The 26,038-nt window shown below is 41.6% G+C and overlaps 1 protein-coding gene across 1 annotated transcript in view; it reads left to right on the forward strand.

The window, feature by feature from the left end:
* The window catches only part of zgc:110329 (uncharacterized protein LOC550500 homolog), a 506,110-nt gene that overhangs the window by 265,070 nt on the left and 215,002 nt on the right, over window positions 1–26,038 (forward strand). The window contains exon 4 of the mRNA XM_039768433.1: window positions 9,555–9,650. Coding sequence (XP_039624367.1) covers window positions 9,555–9,650 — 96 coding nt within the window. The remainder of the gene's footprint in view (window positions 1–9,554; window positions 9,651–26,038) is intronic.

Below are 26,038 nucleotides of genomic sequence, written 5' to 3' on the forward strand. Positions count from 1 at the left end.
CACGACTCACCAACAACTGCACACCTGATTAGAGAACCCACAAAATGCCATTGCAGTAACATGAAAATAACAGCAAAATAAAATATAACTATTTGTAGACTCTGTGAAGGCTACATATGAGAAGCCATAAATGTTTCTTGATACTAGAAAGACTTGAATGCAGGCATACATTTCACAAAAAATATTTGTTATACTCGTAATAATTTTTTTTATGGTTAAGGCTCATAACAATAGAGTGGGTGTGTCGACAGGATGGACATGACAATAACAAATGGAGGAATGAGTTCTCAAGATTACCAAAGCAAGTAGCTCTTAAAAGGTTAAAACAAAGGGACTCAAAAGTCTGTCACTGAGGGCTGCCGTGGCTGCAGGTTTTCTTTGATTAGCAGCCTGTTACTGGCCTATAAAACCGTAATGGCAGCACTGGGTTAGCAGCAGTTTATAACGAGAAATGGAAGCTGAAGACGGCCCTGGGTGGAAACTGGGGTAGCCCCAAATTTCAAACTATAATCCTAATCAATACTCAAAATGAAAGAGTCAAAACAAGGACTTTACATGCAAAGAAAACATAAGCATTAATTCGAAGATGGTGGTCACGAGGAGAGAAAAGAGTGTAATCAGAAATCAATTTTAAATTCAAAGCAAATAACACTAGACTTTTCAATCTTGGACAGTGAAGACGTGTATGACGCTGACCTTTGTACCTTTGACCTGGGAAGATTATGTACCAAATCCTTCTAGTTGATGTTTACTAGCAACACTTTTGAAACAATCTACACAAAATGTCTCAAAATGGCAAAAACAATCCATGAGTGCAATGCCAAGCTTTAATTTGGAGGGTCTCAAGCTCAATATTTGGAGGGCAGCAATGACTTCCATCTTCTCATGGAATTGGGCAGCATGGGAAAAAATCCATGTCATGGTATTGTTATCTATAATCACAAATAAAAAATGACCGGTCATGCTGGTACCCATCATCTATATGCTACACCGATATGATACACCGATAGACCGACCTTGGACAGAGGCAGTGGTGCTGTAAGAATTATGTTTTTGGACTTCTCTAGTGCCTTCAACACCATCCAACCTCTGCCCCTTAAGGACAAGCTGACTGAGATGGGAGATGACTCACACCTGGTGGCATGGATCATGGACTATCTTACAGACAGACCTGAGTATGTGTGTCTTGGGAACTGCAGGTCTGACATTGTGGTCAGCAACACAGGAGCGCCGCAGGGGACTGTACTTTCTCCGGTCCTGTTCAATCTATATACATCAGACTTCCAATATGATACGGAGTCCTGCCATGTGCAAAAGTTCGCTGATGACACTGCTGTTGTGGGCTGCATCAGGAGTGGGCAGGAGGAGGAGTATAGGAACCTAATCAAGGACTTTGTTAAATGGTGCAACTCAAACCACTTACACCTGAACACCAGCAAGACCAAGGAACTGGTGTTGGATTTTAGGAGGCCCAGGCCCCTCATGGACCCCGTGATCATCAGAGGAGACTGTGTGCAGAGGGTACAGACCTATAAATACCTGGGAGTGCAGCTGGGTGACAAATTGGACTGGACTGCCAATACTGATGCTCTGTGTAAGAAAGGTCAGAGCCGACTATACTTTCTGAGAAGGTTGGCGTCCTTCAACATCTGCAATAAGATGCTGCAGATGTTCTACCAGACGGTTGTGGTGAGTGCCCTCTTCTACACGGTGGTGTGCTGGGGGGGCAGCATAAAGAAGAAGGACGTCTCACTCCTGGACAAACTTGTTAAGAAGGCAGCCGGACAGTTTAACATCTGTAGCAGAGCGACGGGCGCTAAGCAAACTCCTGTCAATCATGGAGAATCCACTGCATCCACTGAACAGTGTCATCTCCAGACAGAGGAGCAGCTTCAGCGACAGACTGCTATCACTGTCCTGCTCCACTGACAGACTGAGATCGTTCCTCCCCCACACTATGTGACTCTTCAGTTCCACCCAGGGGGGTAAATGCTAACATTATTCAAAGTTATTGTCTGTTTTTACATGCATTTTTATTACTATTTAATTTAATATTGTTTTTTGTATCAGTATACTGCTGCTGGATTATGTGAATTCCCCCTTGGGATTGATAAAGTATCTATCTATCTATCTATCTATCTATCTATCTATTAAAAATTCTGAACATTTTGTTTGATACCATTGTATTGTTTTTGTGCATACTTTTTGTCACATAACAAATGCATTAATGATGAATTGTTCACACACTTCTTATCAGTTGAAGTGCTTATTAAAGCTGTGCCACTCATTGCTTAAACACTATATTATCATGTATGCTTTCCAAAGAGTAATATAACAACCAAGGGAGGCACAGGCATAGCCCTTTGGCCTCCTTCCATCCTGGGCCTTGGTTGGGCGTCTCACTGTTGTGAAGGCTGGAGACAAGCTGTAACAATGCTATTTGAATCTCTGTCTTGCTATGCATAGTATGCCTGTGCACATCCGTATTACACAGTCCTAAATCGCTGCATCATACTTGTTTACATTTATTACTGGTTAAAATGTTGTGTATATTAACCTCCTTAACATTAGACCCAAGAGTTACTTAGGCTCCAAAAACAATGCTAAAAGTGTTAGTTCTGAGTGTCACTCAGGCGTTGGTGTAGACGCATCTTACATAAGACCCAAGGATTACTCGGGCTATAAAAGTGCCAATTGTGTTAATGCCGAGCATCACTCTGGAAACGGTGTAGGCAAGGCTTGTGTAAGCGTCAGGCCCAAACATTAACTGGGTGATGGTGTAGACGTGTCTTCTCCTAGCTTCAGCAGTGATGACAAGGTGAATCTGTCTTTAGGAAGTGAAACTGAAATGATCAGTGAAACTGAAAATGATTCTAGTGAATCTGAAAGTGACTGTTGCGTCACTCGCACATGTGCAGTGTGCTGTTCATATTATTATTATTATTATTATTATTATTATTTGTATCATTATTATATTTTCTTCTGACTTTGTACTTTTATTGTTTTGCTACTTATACAGTAAAAAGCTGACATATAATAAAAAAAAATTTTAGAAAAAAATGTAACGCTAACGAGGTTAATAGTCAGATCAAACAACAATAGTTCAGTAGGTCTGTCCATTATCTTTTATCCTTTTGGCGCCTTGGCGTTACTCCCTTCCATATCTTTAGTTTGTTATTCTTCCAGCCCTAGCATAGTGTGGTCAACTCTCTCTTTATGAAGTCCGTCAGATAAACCAGTGTGTCCTCAAATGAAGTCTTTTTAAGTACTTTAGCTTCCTGTAACTCTTAAAAGCCTTTGACTGTGTGGACTATGTCTTTAAATAAATGGGGATACCAGGTCATCTCATCTACTTCATGAAGAACCTTAATGTCGACCAAGAAGCAACAAAGTACAATAAGGCCGTATACTCTCACCTGACTTAGGTTTGAGTTTGACGCTACTCTAATGGGTGAAAGCAAAGAGGATTTGATGAGACTTCTGATAAAAGTGTAAGAGTAAAGTGCAAAATCTGCCTTGCTGCTCAACATCATAAAACCAAGATTATGTCAAACAGTCCTGCCAGCTCTTTGCTAATAGAATAAGAGGAAGGAGAAGCAGTAAACTATTTTGTTTTAATTAGCTCCAAGATTTCTGTAGATGGAGACTGAATCCATGAAATTAAACCAAGCTTTCTACTGGGAAAGGACGGCTATGGAACATTTAGACAAGGCACAGAAAAGCAGAGACATCACATTGTTAACAAAGGTCTCTGCTGTTAAAGATATGATGGCTTCAGTAGTGATGTATGGCTGTGAGAAATGGACTATTGGTAAAGCCGAATGCGAAAGAATCTTTGAACTTTGGTGCTGGAGAAGACTGTCAAGAGTTCCTTGGACAGCAAATCAATACTTGAAGAAATACAACCACAGGTCTCATCGATTGCCAAAGTGAAGCTCAGATACTTTGTCCACATAATAAGAAGTCAGAATTCCTTTGAGGAGAATTTCATGTTAGGGAAAATTTAAATTAAAAGGACAAGAGGACTATGGAGATTAAGATGGATAAATAACATTACTGATACTATACATATCACCTTAAAGGGGCTCAGTGAAGCAGTTTCATATACAAAAGCCTGGCGTGCTAAAGTCCATCAGGTCACAAAGAGTTGGACTCAACTAACTGATAAAATAGCAACAACAAGAAAAACTTGAATGCAACGTTACACTTTATACAAAGCAACAACACCAGATAGATTAACCCTGTTTTCACTGTGTTACTTGTCTCGTAGAATATGTATAAAGCAGTGAAAGTGCCTTATTCTCTTAAAAAATGACAATGAAGGCAACCTATATTTATATCAGGAAAGGGATTATGCATCCCTGGGCCTGTGCAGTGTGTTATTTTTTTTCCTGTCGATGTTCCACTTATGTCACAGAACAGAACAGTGTAAGAAGAGGAGACCAGAGACGTAGAAAGGTTTGGGGCAGCCACCCGTTTAATTCGGTTTCCCGGCTGCAAAAGTCTTTGAGGCATTGTAACAGTTGTTACACAACAGAGTCCAAAACAGAACTGCCTGCCTAAGCAAAGGCAGTGAGCTTTATAGCACAGAGGGCGGAAATGATGTCGTCCTCTGGGCCGGAACTGGAAGTGACATCATCCTTAGGGCCGGAACCGGAAGTGACCTCATTCTTGGGGCCGGAACCGAGGTGATGTGTCCTTCCTGGAAATGGCGGCTCCTGGTGGGATTTCCCGGGTAAGACCTGCAGAGAACTCAGAAAGAGCGTCAGTGCACCCCGCCCCCCCCTGGGCAGATGTATAAACAGTATTTCCTAAGCCCTTCAGCTGCTTCCCATGCACACGTGTGTGACAAGACTCCCCCCTCAGCCCAGACCCGTCGGGTCGGGCGACCTGCACCGAGGTCGTGGGCCCGGAGAGGGCATCGGCGTTGGCATGAAGAGACCCCTGTCGAATGAAGCGTATACTTGTACTGCTGCAGGTCAAGAAACCACCTCGTGACCCGTGGATTCGACTCCCTGTGAAGGGCCATCCACTTCAGAGGTGCATGATCCGTCACCAGAGTGAACACGCGACCCAAGAGGTAGTACCGCAGCTGAGTTACGCCCATTTGATCGCCAGAGCCTCTTTCTCCACCGCGCGTACCTGGTCTCCCTGTCCAACAGTTTCCGCTCAGGTACATAACGGGTGTTCAACACCGCCGACGCTTTGGCTCAACACGGCACCAAGCCTGTGTCCAAGCGTCCGCCTGGAGGATAAAAGGAGAGAGAAGTTAGGGGAGATCAAGATAGGTGCTGAAGTCAGAGCCCTTTTTAAGTCACTGAATGCAGCCCCCGCTTTATCAGACCATACCACCGTATTAGGAGCTCTTTTCTTTGTCAAATCGGTCAAGGGCGCCTCTCTCGAGAAGCGAGGCACAAACCGGCGGTAGTACCCGCCAAACCGAAAGGATTGGACTTGCCGCTTGGTTTTGGACGGGCCAGGCCATTATGGCTTGCAACTTGGAACACTGTGGCCTCACAGTACCCCGCCCACTAGGTAGCCCAAATATTTGGCTTCCTCAATCCAAAGAAACATTTCTTGGGGTTGATTCGGAGCCCGGCCTCTCCCAGTGTCCGTAATACTGCTGTGACCTGCTGTATGTGTTCCTTCCAGGTGCTGGAATAAATGACACGCCATCCAGATAGGCAGCACAGAACGAGTTATGGGGCCGGAGCACTTTGTCCACCAGACGCTGAAAAGTCGCAGGCGCCCCGTGTAACCCGAATGGAAGGACACGATACTGCCAGTGTCCGCTAGGAGTGCTAAACGCGGTTTTTCCTTCGGACTCCGTTAAAGGAACCTGCCAGTACCCCTTTGTCATGTCAAGTGTAGTCAAGAATTTGGCTGGTCCCAGTCTCGAGGAGGTCATCCACGCGAGGCATGGGATAAGCATCAATTGGAAACTTGGTTAAGCCGACGGAAGTCATTGCAAAACCTCCAACTGCCGTCAGGCTTAGCAATCAAGACGATGGGACTGGACCAGGGACTACTACTTTCCTCGATTACTCCTAGTGCCAGCATTCGCTTGATTTCAAGTTCCACTTCTACTTTCTTTGCCTCCGGGAGTCTGTAGGGTCGCCACGGACGATCACCCCGGTCAGTCAATATGTCATGCGCAATCAGAGAGGTCCGACCGGTTTTCACTTACCACCTCTGGGACAGAGCGGATAGCTGCTTCGAGCTCTTGTTTCTGCCTGGGGATAGCTGCTCACGAAATTAAGGGAACTTACTTCAGCGAAGAGAGCAGGGCTGTCCGGAGGAGGGATCGGGATCCCTCTCCTTCCACGGTTTCAGCAGGTTTACATGATATATTCGCTCAGCTGGTGGCGATTGGGCTGTTTCACCAAATAGTCAACCAATCCCTTCCTTTCCTTAATTTCGTAGGGGCCTAGCCAATGGGCGAGCAGTTTAGAGTGAGAAGTTGGTACCAATACCATGACGCGATCCCCCGGTTGGAACTCCCGGAGAGTCGTGCCACGGTCATAAAGGCGGGCCTGTGCTGATTGCGCCTCCTCTATATGACTTTTTAGAATCGGTCTTATTGCATCAAATCTACCCGCAATTGGGCGATATATTCCAAAATATTAGTGGAGGGCTGTGCCTCCCCTTCCCAGCCCTCTTTAAAATATCCAATAAACCCCGGGTTGTCTTCCGTACAGTAATTCAAATGGAGAGAACCCGTAGAGGCTTGAGGAACTTCCCGATATGCAAAGAGGACAAGGGGGAGGAGTTGGTCCCAATCCCTCCCATCCTTGCTGACTACCTTACGTAGCATTTGCTTGAGAGTTTGATTAAATCTCTCCACTAGGCCATCGGTTTGAGGATGATACACGAGGTCTTTAAATGCTTTATTTTCAGTAACTTGGCAGTCTCCTTGAACGTTTCCGAGGTAAAAGGCGTTCCTTGGTCCGTCAGGACTTCTAGGAATGCCTACTGAAAAGACTCCTACTAGTTCCCGTGCAATATTTTTGTGGTAGCCGGCGCAACGGAACGGCTTCAGGGAATCGGGTAGCATAATCCACGAGGACGAGTATATATTTATATCCTCGGCTGAGGGTTCTAGGGTCCTACTATGTCAACCCCAATCCTATCAAAGGAACGCCAATAAGGGGAAGGGGAATCAGAGGAGCACGGTCCTCCTAGGAATTTGCCGCAGTTGACATTCCGGACAGGAAAGCAAAAGCGCTAACCTCCTCATTAATCCCGGCCAGAAAAACGGAGCTTAATTCGCTCTAATGTTTTATCGGAGCCGAGATGGCCTCCAAGAAGGTGGGAGTGTGCTAACTCGCAAACCTGCCGCCGGTAGGTCCCCTGGATTAGCAACAACTTCCGGACCTTCCCTCATGTTCAGCGACCCGATACAACAAATCATTATCAACGACAAAGTGAGGTCCCTGTGGCATGGGCAAATGCGCGCGTTGGCGTTAACGAGAACCACTGCATTCTTTATGTGTTTCAGAGAGTCGCCATTCCACTGTTCTCTTGAAAGAAGCCGGCGTCGCTCTAAACTGAAAGTGCAACTCAGAGAGCGGGTCCGGTCTGACCTCAAGGGGCGGAGATTCCTCCCTCGCTGCCGGGCGCTTAGTGGATGACGTAGTAGCCCGCGACGGTCCGGGAGTGTCTTCGTCACTCTCTTGGCCTACCGCCCCACTCCCTGTCGGCTGATTACACGGTGTGGAAGCAACTTGAGATGAATCGTTGTCATCTATAACGAGGCCATAAGTTTTTCGGGGAATGCTTTCTAAACTACGCCGTTACTATCAGACCAGTCTCGCCCGAGGATTACGGAAACGGAGGATCCGGATGCACCGCCACGGTAAGCTGTCGAAGGGTTCCTCCGAGACATACGTAACACCGGGCGGTATTGTATGTGCGGATATCTCCCGTATACATTTTAGACTGGTCTTCTTTTAATCCACTGTTGCGGTAGAATAAAACGGCGAGCAACGACAGACACGCTACTGCCGGAATCGAACAGCGCTGTTATTTATGTCCATTAATAAGAAGCTCCCCGTATGTTTATCCGCCAGGGATTGCTAAGGGCACACAAACAACCCCGCCATTGTCCCCTACGGTCCGCCTTGTTCCTCGACAGGTCGCAAGCCAGACGGCCCGGCGACTTCGAACAGGCTCTGGATTGCGTGGAAGGGACTGCTTTAGTAGGACATAGCTCCCGGTTAGTCCACAGAGCGGCTGTTCTGCCTTCCCAGGTTTCACAGCCGGCCTCTGGGTTTGCAAGTTTGTAGCAGCTCGTCCATAGAATGGAATTCGCCCCAGGCCGGCTGGGCAAAATCCTGGGGTAGCTTTTTTAGCAGCAAAAAACAGGCCACTTGCTGCACTATCTGTAGGGGTCAACTCAATGGCCGTAGCCACTCACCCACCTGTTGCCAGAGAGCCATAGCCTGCTCTGACAGCCCTTTGTTTGGGTTAAACTCCCAGTTTATTATTTCTTCACCTGCCAGCCTGGGGACAACCCATCGCTAACAGGGACCTTGGTCCCGATGGGCAGCTCGGCTTTCCTGCCAAGGAGAGCATACTGAGCCACTCGGTGTGTTCCCCAGAAGCCAGCCCACGCCTGTGGGTCCCTCTACCTTCTCCACGAGATGGGTGGTCAACCCCGGTTATGCTCATGGAGCAGAGCCTGCACCGCCCTTCCTGACCCTCCGCGCACTCCCTGCCCTGAAACTCGGCCCCGTACTCACCCACCTGGTTCCATGAAGTTCGTGTCCCGGTTCATCGGGACACCATCCTGCCGACTACGCCACTGTAAGAAGAGGAGACCAGAGACGTAGAAAGGTTTGGGGCAGCCACCCGTTTAATTCGGTTTCCCGGCTGCAAAAGTCTTTGAGGCATATTTAAACAGTTGTTACACAACAGAGTCCAAAACAGAACTGCCTGCCTAAGCAAAGGCAGTGAGCTTTATAGCACAGAGGGCGGAAATGATGTCGTCCTCTGGGCCGGAACTGGAAGTGACATCATCCTTAGGGCCGGAACCGGAAGTGACCTCATTCTTGGGGCCGGAACCGGAGGTGATGTGTCCTTCCTGGAAATGGCGGCTCCTGGTGGGATTTCCGGTAAGACCTGCAGAGAACTCAGAAAGAGCGTCAGTGCACCCCGCCCCCCCCGGGCAGATGTATAAACAGTATTTCCTAAGCCCTTCAGCTGCTTCCCATGCACACGTGTGTGACAACAGACACAATGTAACCGTTGTCTTTCCTCATGGAGTTTTGTAAATAATTCCACACATGGAAGGTGAATATCTGACTATTTTTGTATCAGTGTTTTTTGCACCCCCTGCTTCTCCCTAATGAAGCTGCCTGGGGACAGTTTGCTATAATGTTTACTTAGCTTATAGGGGCAGGAGCCATTCTGGTTTTCATTCTCAGAAAGTAGGAAGAATGCACTGAATGTTATCACTCGCTTTGTAGTTTTAACGGTGCATGTCTTTGAAATGTAATGGTTGTTATCAGTAAGGACACAGAATGACATTTCTTATGATGTTTTTCTTCCTTCAGACAGCAGCAGTTTTCCAGAGCAGCATAAGAGAGGGCATCAAGCATTATTATGATGACCTGGATTTTAAGAACATTCTGGACTTTGTTCAAGAAAAGGTACATGTTCAAAGCCCTTTCGCTATTTCTCTATATTCTGTTCCTTTTTATATACATATACATATAAATCTTAGTAAATGAACAAATATAAACGTCTAAGCAAAACCATACAGGTCTAGTTGCAAAAAGAGGAAATGAGTGCAACCATTCCATCCGTCCATCCATTAGTTTTCTGCCACTTAGCTTGATCCATGGTGATTCAGTTGTGCAATCTGTTGCTGTCTCCAGTATTATTTTCTGTTAGGCTGTTAATTTAAGATTATACAAAAGTTACAGAGGATATAGAAACAGACAAGCATTGAATCATCATCATTTTAGATATGTTCAAAAGGAATGCCGTTAAGCAGACAGGCTTCAGATACAATTTTATAAAGGAGCCTTTTACAAAAAAAATGTCATACAAAATTATTACTCTGGCACATGTCTTTTACATGGTGATACAAAGTCCAGGTATGAGTTGATCTGTGCTGCTATTTTTAATATCATTTAATTTTTAATTTATTGTTAACAGCAGCTGTATAATTCCATCATATGTCTGGTTGCCATTGGCCCACATACCTGTAGACTTGGTTCTAGGAGGCATCATAGGGCTATCATTTATTTCTCCTTGTTATACTGCAAGTGATTTGAAATTTAAATTTAAAAAAATATAAACAGTGTAACCCCATTAGAAATTCTGAGTTCATCCAGGGGTCACACATCTGATCACAGATACTGTACATGGAGCTATTCAGATTACAGGGCTTCTTACATTTTCATGGTTTTAAATTGGTGTTCAGAAACAATATCTGTTCATTAGACACGTGCTGAAGGGGATAAGCAAGTGCATTCTGGGACAAGATTACATGTCCTACTCTTGGCTAAAGGAGTTTTTATTATTGCGCACAGAAGGTTGTATATGGACCTAATCCGCATGTTTAAGACATTCTGGGCACTCTGTCCCAGTTGTCATAAAATGGTCACAAAGATTTCCTCCGTAGTCATAGCATACCTTTCCTTGTTTTTAATGTGCTAAAACAAAAGAATGTTAAGAATCTACTTTGGAAAAGAGTATTAATTGATCATTTTATATTTTACTAGCAAAATACCCGCGCTTCGCAGCGGAGAAGTAGTGTAGAAGTAGAGTGTGTTAAAGAATTAATGAAAAAGAAAAGGAAACATTTTAAAAATAATTTAATATGATTGTCAATGTAATTCTTTTGTCACTGTTATGAGTGTTGCTGTCATATATATATATATATATATATATATATATATATATATATATATATACACACACACAGACACACACACATATAAACATCTCTACATATACACATATGTACACATACACATATCTCCATATATATACACATATACACATCTACATATATACATATATACACATATCAACATATATATACACATACATACATACACACACACATAAACATATATACATACATACATACAGATAAATATACATATATACACACATACATATATGTATATATATATATATATATATATATATATATATATATATATATATATATACACTGTGAAAGATAGCGGCCCGGACACACACAGGCGGACACCATTTGCTCCATCACCCACGTTTATTTAAACAATTATATACAAAGTCAAGTGCACCGCCACCAAACCCCCCAAAGTCTAGGCTTTCAATAGCCACTTTCTTCACACACACGGGCCTCTCCTCGCCTCCTCTGCCTCGACCTTGTCTTCCTCTTCACCCGACTCCAGCCTTGATTACAGGGTGGCAGCTCCTTAAGTAGGTGGCTGATTGGTGACCACACCCAGCCACCTGCGACAACACATACATACATATATATATACATACACACACACACACACACACACACACACACACACACACACATATATATATATATATATATATATATATATATATATATAGTTATACATATATATATATATATACACATATATACATATATATACAGATCTACATATACACACACACATATATATATATATACATATCTACATATATATATATACACATACATACACACACACACATATATATATATATATATATACTGTATATAGCAAAATCCCGTGCTTCGCAGCGACGAAGAACTGCTTTTAAATTTTTATTAAGAAGAAAAGAAAACCTTTTTAAACTGAGGGAAAATATACCAATAACTATCTGTTAAGGGTCTCTTTGTATACCACGTTGTTAGTTCAGCACTCCGGTTGTAATATGACCAAGCTGTGCACTGAGATTACTGTTGAGAATGCAACGTATAGTTTTGTCCAGGAGGAAAGCAATCTTGCCTCAAATCAATGGCAACCTTTTGTAGGGTGTGTCCCTGATACTTATTAATTGTCATCGCAAAGCAGAGCCTTACTGGAAATTTGAGGCATTTGAATTGAAATGGGAGATCAGAGGGTATAACGGTGATGCGAGGAATATATTTAGAGTGTGGCGCTCTGCTGTTGTTTTGTGTAGCTGCCTTCACACAGCTTCTCCGCTGCTTTATAAATGAATGACATATAAAGCCATCCTTTTTCCTTGCTTTGCCAAGGAAGCTGCCTTTTTATTTAATCCACGGGTTCTCCGCTTATTATAGTTCTCTTTGTATATCACGTTGTCAGTTCAGCACTCCGGTTGTAATATGACGAAGCTGCGCAAGCTCACTCTTGAGAATGCAACGTATAGTTGTCCAGGAGAAAAGCAATCTTGCCTGAAATCAATGGCAACCTTTTGTTGGGTCTGTCCCTGAGACTTCTTATTTCTCATCGCGAAGCAGAGCCTTACTGGAAATTGGAGGCATCTGAATTGAAATGGGAGATCAGAGGGTGTAATGGGGATGCGAGGAATACATTGAATGTGGAGAAACTCTAAGACAGCGTGTGTATTAACTTGTGGATTTTTCTGTGAGTATTTGGTGGCAGTGTGACAAAGTTGCTTCCGCAAGACCGCGTTAGCTGTGGAGCTCAGCTCAGAGCATATTCTTTTCCCACCTTGTCAATTGTGTAATGCATTTTTTGAACAGGTTTGATGCATGGAAGTGATCACTCATACTGCGTTCAGTCAGTTCACGTGAGCTGCTCTCTTGTGTCATGTTGCGATGTCCACGGCTTTATTTAATGTTAGCTAAGACCCAGCACTTAAAAGTTTCTCGCTACAGCAATTTTAACTCCGTTACAAAGTGATCCAAAGTCTCGTTTATACCTTGTGTCTTCTCATTAAACTTGTATCTTGCGAATAAAGTATTCAGCGTTTTTCTTCAGCGCTCTTTAGGAGCTCTTCCTTCTTTTCTACGTACTGCGGTCACAGTCAGTTCACGTGATTACGTGGGAGGAGTGATGATGTCACACACAGGTCCGCCCCCCACGGCCATCTAAGCAGTGGTAGGTGGAAGATCCTCGAGTTGTAGATAACATCAGTCATAAGTACAGGAGGTCCCCCTTAGACATCAGAGCACCTGTTGTTAGAAAAACTTTCCTACATCTTCACAGAAAGCAGTCACGGAGCCCAGATGAGAATGCAGAACAATTCTTTATTTGCACAAATGCCTCAGTCCATTGAGTGTGCAATCAATTCTTCTTCTTCTTTTCGGTTTTAGACCAATGTAAATGGTGCATTACTGCCACCTACTGAGCTGCAGCATAGAGGCAGGAAGCATATCCTGGGGTTAGAAAAAAACTCAAATAATATCAAAAAGTCCAACATTTTCTAAAAATCCAAATAAGCATTTTGAAACACTAAATTGCCGACACTGTCCTAATATACTGGTACTTTCTGTTGTGATAACCTCCTGTTCCATAGATTTCATTTTTTCAAAAAGATGCATTCTTTGCTTCTTATATGCAGTGCACTTCAGTATTACAGGCTTTACTGTTTCAGGAAACACCTTCTGCATAACCCTGTGCCATGTTTGTGTATTCCAAACAGTGAATAGTTTAATCCTGAGTGCCCAAGACATAATCTTGTGATTATGACTTCCTCCCTCATTTTTCTACCTCCTGCTTTGCTCTGAATTTCATATAGATGCCATCTTTTCTTATCATTATCCCAGTTCTTTTGCCAAATTGACTTAATGGATTTTTTATTAAGGCATTTGCTTCCCCTTTATGTAGTGGCACTGTAATATTTATGCTTTTAATATTATGTGAATCAGTTAAACAATTCATCTGCTTTTAAACTTTTTTTTCTAATTACATCATCTTATCTAATACAGTAATCCCCACCCTATCGCGGTTCAGCTATAGCGCCCCGCTACATCATGGATTTATTAATACTATTATTATCACTAGGGGGCTCCGCCCCCTGCTCGCTTCGCTCACCCACCCCCTCGTTTGGTTTACTGGATAAACAATTTAAAGCAGTTGTTATTTCATGGGAATTGTTACATATGTATTATTTTCATTTTTACTTTAAAACTTTAGTAAAAACAATATTTGTCCTTTATTTCCTGCCCCGGGTGTGGTTAAATCTCTTTCTCGTGGCACTTATAATGCTCCCCACATTGTGAAGGGGGTCTGAACGCACGCTAAGCAGGAGTGGACAGATCAGATACTGGCTTTGTGCTGCTTCTGTCAAGATTTCTGTTCTGTTTACTCTGTGCGTTCTGAAGGAGGAGGAGGAGTTGGTGTGTGATGGCTGAACGCACGCTAAGGAGAAGTGCTCAGATCTGGTCACAATCGCTTTGCTCAAATCCCCCCTCCCCACCACCGGAGGCGTGCTATGCTCCTGCCACTTCGTGTTGTGAAGGGGGGGAGCTAAATGCACGCTAAGGAGAAGTGGACTTTGTACTGGCTCTGTGCTGCATCTGCCAAGATGCTTTTTCAGCTTTTCGCTCTGCATGTCAATCATTTAAAAGCCTGTACAGCAGCTCTTATCCTGTCTCATTGCCTTGTCTTGCTTAAAGTTAAAATGTTTTAAAATAGAGAGATGTTACTTGTATCCATAGCCCGACATCCACATATCATATGTGTTTACAAAGTGTGTTTTAATAAGTTTACATGTGTTTAAAGCCTGTGGGATGGGTTTTTTAAGGCTTAAACGATAAAAAAAAATGTGGTCTTTCTATATCGCGAATTTTCACCTATCACGGGTGGGTCTGGAACGTAACCTCCGCGATAGGTTGGGGATTACTGTACACCACATCATCTGACTTAATATGTAGAACTTTATCATCTCTTCCAATCAACTAAAGCCACCAGTAATTTCTAACTCGTGTTGATTCTGCCATTATTGTAAATTCCACTTGGCTAAGAGCGGTGTTTAGCTGAATTTCCCATTGATTTTAGCACCACTTCATAGAAGTGGGTACAGGCTTTCCCATTAGTTTATCTTCACTTTCTGGATAGGTGTTTGTTAGTCATTTGCCTTATTCTAACCTTAGAAAATAACACTGGTAGCTTCTAAGATGAGACAGAGACCTCTTGCTCTTTCAGCTTTAAGTTACATTTAGTAAGCCCTTGAGTTACATTCAGTAATTTTATGTCTGTTTTAATGAATCATTCTATCTATTATGGCTTTATATATAAATATTTATAAAATATCTATAATAATAAAAGGCAAAGCCCTCACTGACTGACTGACTGACTGACTGACTCACTCACTCACTGACTCATCACTAATTCTCCAACTTGCCATGTAGGGAGAAAGCTGAAATTTGGCAGGCTTATTCCTTACAGCTTACAAAAGTTAAGCAGGTTTCATTTTGAAATTCTGCACGTAACGGTCATAACAGTCGATAACGGTCGACAACGTCCGCCATGTTGAACTTTCTTATTTATGGCCCCATCTTCACGAAATTTGGTAGGTGGCTTCATTGCGCTCACCGAAACCGATGTACTTATTTATTTTGATGGAATGACGCCACTGTCAGCCGCCATATTGAACTTTCCAACGTCACTAATTCTCCAACTTCCCGTGTAGGTAGAAGGCTGAAATTTTGTACTTATTTCGGTGGTATGATGTCACTGTCAGCCGCCAAATTGAACTTTTAACGGAAACCGATATCCATACTTATTTCATTGGTATGACACCACTGTCGGCCGCCATATTGAACTTTCCAACGTCACTAATTCTCCATCTTCCCGTGTAGGTAGAAGGCTGAAATTTGGCAGGCTCAATCCTTACAGCTTACTTACAACAGTTAAGCAGGTTTCATTTCGAAATTCTACGCATAACAGTCATAACGGTCAACAAAGTCCGTCATGTTGAACTTTCTTATTTACGGCCCCATCTTCACGAAATTTGGTAGGTGGCTTCCCTGAGCTGACCGAAACCAATGTACGTACTTATTTCGGTGGTATCTGTCGGCCGCCATATTGAACTTTTCAACAGTCTTTGTTACTTATGGGCCCATCTTCAAGAAATTGAGTACACGGGTTTCCAACGCTAACTGAATCCTACTTACGTACATATATACGTTCATAGCCTGCACCTCGGTCACCGTGTGAGGTGGTGTTGGGTCCCCCATCCCAACGCCTCCCACGTTGTTGGCTGCCTGCCTATATAAGGCCATCCGTCGCTCCAGTCTCTACATTCCCTTCCTTGCTTCGCCACAGGATTCACGTCTCCCTACTGATAACTATAGCCTTTTTGTTTAATCCACGGCTTCTCCGCTGTTTTATTGTTTGTTTATTACAATTATAGTTATTGTGTAAGTATTTTAGACTTAATTTACATTGCTCAAGTACCCATTTCCTTTATTGTTCCAACCCCCATTACCATGTCTATCCAGATGATCACTATCGATCAAAGAACTGTCACTTACCGAGTGGTTTCCATGCCCGGAGATGGCACCTACTTTTTCCATTCTCTTACATATTGCACGGCCATATCAGGCTCACTCTTGATATCCAGAGGAACATTCTGTCTTATGTATTGAATGACTGGGACAGGTTCAAGGTGTGGACTGATGACGGTACAGGAGATAATTATACTAACACAGGAGCACTATAAGAGTGAAATGCTTAAGCTCTTCACCTAGAGTTGATGGCTGCCGCTGAATTGTTCGGTTGTTGCTTTCAAGTGTACCGAAATGGCCAAATATTTTACACCTTTCGAAACCGCCAATGCCTCTTAAACATCTTAGATTCACAGGTGACGATTTCAGTAGTGGACACTTTGATGTTTATGAATGTTTAAACTCTCAAAAGCTGGATGTGATTTTATCGATGAGACCGGTTGTGTGCTTACAGCGCTTGACAGATGCCGAATGTCTCTTCAACACAAGTCCTACAAATACTGTCGTAATTGAAACAAACCATGAAACTCAAACCGATTATGACAGCAGCAATCCAAGCTGTGAGATTTGATACAAGATTACTGTTCACATGGCCAACTGTAAGTTACATGCTCAAGAGTAAGCTCAGCGCACAGCTTGGTCATGTTACAACCGGAGGGCTGAACTGACAACATGGTATACAAAGAGATCCTTAACAAATAATTATTGGCATATTTTCCCTCAGTTTAAAAAGGTTTAATTTTCTTCTTTATAAAAATTTTAATGCAGTACCGGTATTTTGCTAGTACTTGTAATAAATTGTAAAAGATTATTGTATATTAACTAAAACTTCCATATACTCATATCAACAACTTCTCCCTTGGAGAAAGGAAATGAGAGGTACACACAATCGATTATGAAATCAACAAGCTGGGGGTCCTTGACAATTGAAGTGCACTAGCAAAAGTGTGGGTTGGCACTTGAATGGGCTTTGGCTCACCAAAACCAGTGGCTATACTTGGCCTGTGCCTATAGCTGTCCCAGTGTGTGCCAAGAAATTGTTTTTTGTTATGCTCGCTCAGCTGTATTAGGCTATCTGTGACTTTTGCGTGTGGGACAGTGGGGATATGTTATCAGGAGGCAGAGCTAATGAGTCATTGGTCTTCTGCTGAAATAATGTGCAGCAGAATTGTGTTAAAAGGAAACAAATGAAAAATTATCAGAAAGTCAGAGAATGAACAAAGTTCAAAACCTGGAGATAAAATGATTATCTTCAAAATCAAACCTAGGGCCAAAAATCAAATTGAAAAAACAAGAACCGAGAGTCAGTAACCAAGAAGGGCAAAAATAAAGTTTTTTAGCACAGCTAAACAATGTTTGTCTGTCTAAATCGGATACCCCAGAACCAATGAGGATGATATTTAAGTTGTCAAGCTGATGACATCACCAAGAAGTCCACCGCAGACCGTTTTTTGGATTGTTTCCTAGGAGATGACAAATACAAAAGCTCTAAAATAGAGGTGCTTGTCAGAAAATCAAAATGGCGACATGGCATAATGTAAACAAAATATGAACTTTCTAAATACGCCAGGTTCCCCAATTCTGACCAAATATTCCAGATTCTTGCTTGAGAAAATCCCTGATTCCATATATGGATTGTCAGGATTATACTCAGCAAGAGCATAAATAATTTATGAAAATCAGAGATTATAACAAAGATCTCAGATTCTCAGCCTCCTTTCCAGTGGTTTCATTTGTGCTCCCACCACTCTCTGTACAGGGAAGCAGAGACAACTGTGACACAATAGATTACTTTTATTTTTTTTCCTTTTTAAAATATTATGTGTGTGAATTATTATATATTACACTTATGAAGTTTCTTTAAATTATATTAATGTGTGCTTTACAGCACTTCATCTTGGTATGACCACTGAAAGATACATACTGTGGCCAACAAAAAGTGCTCCTGAGGTATTCCCATCCCAGAGTAATGCCCTGACACAACGCCGTTCAAACAAAACTAGGAGTTTATTACTTGAAGTCGTTAGTTCCAGGGAGGATATAACAGAAGGAAAAGATAAAGTATAATATATGACCTTCTTGGAACTAACTATACACAAAACCACCTTCCTACCTTTTTGTCTCACTCCAGACTTCTGGTCACTTCTTCCTCCTTGTTGCCAGGTAAGCCATTGTTTGCTCTTCTCTCCCTGTTCCAACCTCCCCTGCTTAAATAAACAGACTTTCTTTTTTAAAATTGGCCCCAGAAGATTTTTGGGGCACTGGCCATTCTGCTCGGATGTACTTCTGGGTGTAGCTGTCCCGTTAGAGTGTCGGGGGCCTATAACTGTGGCTGGAGTACAGCTGTGGCCTCCTTCTCCATGTGAAAGGCCAAAAGGACTAAGTCCTGACTTTGTGACATCTCCCACTCACTGGAATGTGACCTCCTGCAACCTCTGGACAACTTCTTGGCATCCTGTACAGGCAACAGTCTAGACCAACTCCCAGAAGGCACCTTGACATACTGTCCAGACAGTAGTCCATTCTAACTTCCACTCAGCTCCTTGGCATCTTACCTAGGCAGTGGTCCATACCAACCCCCAGGCAAAATAGATAAAACCCAGTTCATCTTACTGCCTTGCAGTCCTTCACAATAAATAAAGTATAATCTTTCTCAACCCTACTTGACATCACTTCATATTTGGGGAGAACCAAAGCCTATTCTGGCACCACACCCATGTACACCACACCACACCACACTCACTCATACTGCTGCAGTTTAGAGCTGCCACTTAACCTAGTCTGCATATGGTGGAAAAATCAGAGTACGCAGAGAAATCCCATACAGAGAGGAGGAGAATGTGCAGACTCCTCACAGACAATGGCTCATATCCACTGTGCCAACTTTTTCAAAAGATTCTTAATAATAATAATAATACATTTTATTTATATAGCGCCTTCCCCATGTTCAAGGCACTTACAGAATATAAGAAAGAACGGTAGGGTATACAGTATATAGCATTGTACAAACCAAATAAATAAATAAAGAAGATTAAGATAGTAAATTCAGAGAAAAGCTTAACAGACAACATAGTTGATGGTCTAGCACACACATACAGGTTACATGAGCATCTTGACAGAGAGGTAAACTGAGAGAAGGGTAATAAAGTCAAGTAGAGCTAAAAGCCTTCCTGAACAGATGAGTTTTGAAATGTTTTTTTAAAAGAAGTCATGGAGTCAGCTGACCTGATTAATTTTGGTAGGTCATTCCAGAGTCTGAGCGCTATATAGCTCAAGGCCCTGTCACCCATGTAGTGTAGATTAGTGTGGGGCACAACAAGATTCCCAGAATCAGAGGACCTTAGTGGGCGGGCAGGCACATAGTGATGGAGAAGGTCACTGATGTAGTTTGGTGCAAGGTTATTTAAGGCTTTGTAGGTTATTAGTAGGATTTTATATTTGATTCTGTAAGACACAGGGAGCCAGTGAAGACGGAGCAGGATGGGTGTGATGTGCTCGCTGCTGCTGGTTTGAGTAAGAACTCTTGCAGCCGAGTTTTGAATAAGCTGGAGCTGTGATATAAGATTAAAAGGGGCACCTGCCAGCAGCGAGTTACAACAATATATGAGGAATGTGACAAAAGCATGGACAAGTTTCTCAGCATTAGAAAAGGAGAGGAATGAGTGAACACAGGATATGTTACGGAGGTGAAAGTAAGAAAGTTTCTTAATGTGATTTATGTGGGCAGAATAAGAGAAAGAGGAATCAAAATGACACCAAGATTCTTTGCAGTAGAGGCAGGTCTGATGAGATCACCGCCAAGATGGACTGGGAAGGAGCTCATTTTATTGAGTTGCATTTTAGTCCCAATTTGCAGGAGTTCAGTTTTGTTGCAATTTAATTTTAAAGAGTTCTGCTCCATCCAGGTTTTAATTTCACTAAGGAAGTTGTGAGTTGAGAAAGCTCTGATGAAGTTCTACTTTTAACATTGAAGTAGAGTTGAGTATCATCTGCATAAAAATGATAACCCAGTCCATAGCTACAAATAATATGGCCAAGGGGAAGCATATAAATACAGAAGAGAAGAGGGCCGAGGACAGAGCCCTGAGGAACTCCTTGTGTGACTGGCGCTGAGCTGGATCTTTTGTTGCCAAGACAAACAAACTCTTGCCTATCAGTCAGATAGGACTTGAACCACTGGAGGGCAGTGCCAGAGATACCCAACATGTTCTCCATTCTAGACAGTAGAATGTCATGTCTGACAGTGTCAAATGCTGCACTAAGGTCTAATAGAGTTAATATGCTGGTTTGTCAAGAGTCTGCTGCCATAAGCAAATCATTGGCTACCCGTAGCAGAGCAGTCTTACAGCTGTGTCACGCCCTGAAACCAGACTGAAAGTGTTCCATCAAGTTATTAGACGTTAAGTAATTGGTGAGCTGGGAGGCTACAATACGCTCAAGAACTTTTGACAGGAAAGGTAAATAGGAAATAGGCCAAAAATTGTTAAGATCGTCAGCATCAAGACCAGACTTTTTTAACATTGGGGTTACAGAAGCGATTTTAAAAGTGAGCGGCACAGAGCCAGTGTCAAGGGATGAGTTTATTATTGTTGTAGCAGTCGGGATTATGGCATGAAGTCAGGATTTAGTTAGTGTACATGGGGATGGGGTCCAGTACACAAGTAGTCGGCCTCATCTTACAAAGCAGGTCATTAATATCCAAAATAAAGGAGAAAAAAGGCAGTGTATGGACTGATTAATTAGGTATTGTCACCCTTTTTGTAATTGGACATTCAACATTGATACTGAGATCCAGCTGAGAAACAGTATTCTGAGTATCAGGGAAATTCAGTTTGATTATTTTTTTTATTCAGCACACTTTTCAGTGGATGGGCACAGGGCAATCAAATGTTCAAAATCATGACTGAGCCCTCTCTTGAATTCTGCAAAGCTTCAGGGGAACAGTTTTGTGAAATTTAACCAATGTCTTGATGTGACAGGAAGGCATTAATGCATCTTAAATAAGTTAGCCCCCTCCAGGCATTTATCAGAGTAGAAATTCTAGTATGGCACTTTGATATTTTTGCTGAAAAAAGAATGAGACAGAACATAATGAGGCAGTTTGTGGACCTGCGAGTGCAGTGTTACACAGGCATAGAATGAAGTGCATCCTGTTAGCTGTTACAATTAGCACATAAGGTAAAAAGATGGTAGATCAGTGGCCTTGTGAAATCTAAATTATTTAGCAAAATACCTTCATCGAGGAACTAAAAATGAAACAAACAGGATATTACTTATTTCATTAACACAAAAAAGGGTTCATCAAGCAATGAAGATAGATAACTGAAACCTCTTAAACAAAAGGAATCCTAAAGACTCTCTTAACAATAATTACAATAACCACGCAGAAAAGGAAAGGACACTTAAAGCAAACCACCAATTAAAACAACAATATTTCTGACTAAGATTAGGGCATTCTAAAACAGGGGAAAATGCCAAAATTAAACAGACAGGCAGTGTGGCATAGCGGTTTAGGCCTTGGACTTCAAACATTGAGCCTGAAGGTTTAAATCCTGCTGTTGTCATTGTGTGATCATGACAAAGTCACTTCACCTGGCTGGTGGTCCAATTAGAAAAACCAAAAAAAATATAACCAGTTGTGTCACAGATGATGTAAACGAACTTGGATAAAGGCATCAGCCAAGTAAATAAATAAATAGAAGGACAATTCCCAGTGGCAACCATGCTAATAAATAAACTCAGCCTTTATCTTAATTTTATCACAAAAAAAGAAGCCTTTGGGAAAGGAAGCCAAAGAAAACCCAATGCCAGAGCCAACTGGGGGCTTGTGAATGTCTATAACTGGGGTCTAGATGGGCGTCCTGTTAGCAGCTCATCCACATAAATGAGAGGCCCCTCCCCCTTGGGGTGTAAAACATGAAGAGAAGAAGGCAAACAACAAATTGAATTAAGGACAATTCAGAAAATAAAGAAATACAATGATTAAGAAAAAAAGAAGATAACTAGCACAAAAAAATACCAAAATAATTAACACAATATTTAACTAACAAGATAGATAGATAGATAGATAGATCCAGCAGCAGCAACAATATTAAATTAAAAAGTAATAAAAATGCAGGTAAAAACATACAATAACTTTGTATAATGTTAACGTTTACCCCCCCGGGTGGAACTGAAGAGTCGCATAGTGTGGGGGAGGAAAGATCTCCTCAGTCTGTCAGTGGAGCAGGACGGTGACAGCAGTCTGTCTGTCGCTGAAGCTGCTCCTCTGTCTGGAGATGACACTGTTCAGTGGATGCAGTGAATTCTCCATGATTGACAGGAGTTTGCTCAGCGCCCGTCGCTCTGCTATAGATGTCAAACTATCCAGCTTCATTCCTACAATAGAGCCTGCCTTCCTCACAAGTTTGTCTAGGTGTAAGATATCCTTCTTCTTAATGCTGCCTTCCCAGCACTCTACCGCGTAGAAGAGGTCCAACACTGCGGTGGGCTGGTGCCCTGCCCGGGATTTGTTTCCTGCCTTGCGTCCTGTGTTGACTGGGATTGGCTCCAGCAGACCTCCGTGACCCTGTGTTAGGATGTATCGGGTTGTATAATGGATGGATGAATGGGGAATAGACAACAGTAAACTAAACTAAACCAAGAACTTGACATTAGCAAAACTTACATCTGGGGAATTTAGTATAACACTAGGAAGATTTATAAAAATGAAAATATGGTTGTAAAATGTAAATATGAGGTTAAACACATTTTATATTCAACAATGTTAGGTAGTTCAGCAAAAGAATGGTCAAACGGTTGAATCAGGGAGGTCATAATGCTAATGATGGTGTAGTCTATGAAAGGCATATTACAGTACAGTACACACTGATTGATTATACATTTAGATGCTACCCTTTGGTAGTAGTTCCTTTCAATGTATCAAATCATGTTAATATTGATTTTGTAGCAAAAATAATTGTAGCATTATTGGCTTTCTCATTTTCCGTGGCTAAACATTTTCCATCTTCTTTTCCTATAAAACCAAAAGAGAGTCACACTCACAGGTCTCTGTTTGTTGGAGGAGCTGAGATGATCCAAATGCATGCTGTGGGTGGCACTGATAGCACTAAGTTGTCTCAGTCAGAAAGTGACCGTGAGTGTGTTTAGTACCCTTTTCTACTGCTGGATTAATCATACTGTAAATACAAAAGAAGAAAACTCTTTGTTCACCATGTGTCCTTATTATTATAAAATAATTATGAACAATCTCTTTGTATGCACAACTGATGTTTCATTTTTGAAAAACTTTCTTGGTTTACATGAGCATTTTTGAATTCTGTAATTTGACATTCCCTCTGTCTGAATTGTCCAAATCAGGACATTTTCAGGGGACTCTGTAGAACAAAATAAAACGGTTCAGCACAGACCCAGCATGCGTAGTTCACAATCATCATTAATGAATTCTTGCCAAATTATGAAAAACTAGCCATGAAACCTGCCAAAGACAGGTAATAAAAAGAAAGAATATTTGCTACCTCTTACTCTATGTGTTCCTTCAGTGCCTTTTCTCCGTAGTTGCATGTGTTAATGACTCTTAACCGGTGATCCGTCTCTCAAGCATGTTCCTGTAATGCCTGCTTCTCAAACTCTGTCATTACTTTTGAGGCACCTTTCTCAGCTCTTATTTGATTTTCTATCTGCTATCTTTGAAGGTGATGATCTGAGCATACCTCGTACACCTTTACTCACACCTCTTTCAGCTATGTCACCAACTGACCACTCAGATCAAAAGACCTTATTGTTTTGTTATATTGTAGAATTATAAATTGATTCTCATAAACAAAGCAACAAAGCTTGTTGCTTGAAATAATATACAACCCCACTTTCCCATAGAATTGTAGAGAGTAGATTCGGTGTTTGTTCAAGGAGTGTGCTACAGAATATCACAACAGATTTTTTATAGCACATTGTTATCCCGCCAGGTATTACTCCAAATATTGCTGTTAAAGTATTAGGAATGATTTTAGTTTCAAGGCTGTTTGAGGGATATGTAAAATATTTGTTAAAAAAGAGTTTTGAGCATTCCCAAAACAAAGCCATGATTATATTTCTCATGAAAAGAGAGAGGGGAATCTTTAAAACCCTTGGCCAAAATGACATAAAGAAAGTTCATCATTTTTATACAATTTAATACAGGAAATTCAAAAAGGATCCAACAAGAATTAAGGTATACTATAGATACAGTTTGCCTCCAAGCCAAGCTAATAGGTTCCAAAACATCAAATCCATAAACCAAAAACACAATCCAAAGTCCAAACCAAATGTCATTAAGTATAAATTTATTGAAGTATTTACATTCACAAATTATGAAAGATCTAAAAACCATGAGATCTGAACTAACATGAGTGATAGCACATGTTAGTCTGTCAGTGAGTGTCATGACTTGGGAGTCCCAAAAGCACACAGCTTTCAAGTATACTTTCAAAGTTGCCCTCCAGGTTAATCCAAAATCCGACTAGAAACTAATGGTCCCAGGAAAGTCGTTGTAAAATAAAAAGGTTTAATTACTAATAGGCTCTGCAGTATACAATTCACAGAAGAGCACATGCCAGAAAAGGGAAGCCAATCCACATTCAACAAAGTCTGAAAGTAGAATTCAAAACTGTAGTCAAAAATTAGAGCACAGGGTCGAAAAATACAGAGAATACAAAAACAATAGCAAAAGCAAGGCACTGCAAACAAAAGAAATACTCGCGTTCGTAATGAAACGCCAGGAACTATGGAAGGCCCTCCCATAAATAGGGTTGGGGGCTGTTCCTGGTGGCGATTGGTAGGTGGTCACACCCCTTGGGGAACCACCCACAAAACACATGGGATATAACCTGGATCATTACCACTTATGAACAAACACAAAGAAAAAATATACATAATAAACGAAACATTAATACAAATAAATTATATAAAATTAGACCCAACAGACCAGAAACACAACTTTGAATCGCAGCCAGGGAAGAAATGCTGGCTGAAACTTGACAATTAGAGACTGCGGAAAATCAGAATTATGAAATCTGTGGGTGGTCTCTTAACTGCATCATTAGGGTCTGACACCCTAGGACATGGATATAATAAACTAAGCTGAAATACTTAATCAATACATAAAAATAAATACATGAAATACTCATTAAAGAACAATAAAAATCAAGAGGGAGAAGACAACAAAGTATTTAGAAACATAAACTACAAATGGATGCACAAACAACAATAATATTCACTAGAGCCAGGGATGAAATCCAGGAAATTTCATAACAGCAGACACTTGAGTACATCACTCACTGGTAGAATCTTGCCATGAGGACAGTTTAGGTAATTTTAAATTAGATATATGGGGATGGTGAACAAGTTGAATTATGATGTGCTTTGTGTATATTGAAGTAACATGTATTTTATGAATGATTGAATGATATTCTTTTTCTGAAATTTTAATTTAAGGATCCCTTTCCCATTATTTCCTAACATCATAAAAGGGTTTTTCATTTGTAAATTGAAGGTTAAGAGTGTCTTTGGAAGTTTAAATAAGGAGCAAAGTAGTTTAAAGGACACAAATACAATATTATTATTATGGAGATCTCTAAACACTATAATGTCTAATGGCTTCCATAGATTGATTCCTGC

Source organism: Polypterus senegalus, chromosome 11 (assembly GCF_016835505.1).
Source record: "Polypterus senegalus isolate Bchr_013 chromosome 11, ASM1683550v1, whole genome shotgun sequence".
In the NCBI taxonomy this organism is placed as follows: domain Eukaryota; kingdom Metazoa; phylum Chordata; class Cladistia; order Polypteriformes; family Polypteridae; genus Polypterus; species Polypterus senegalus.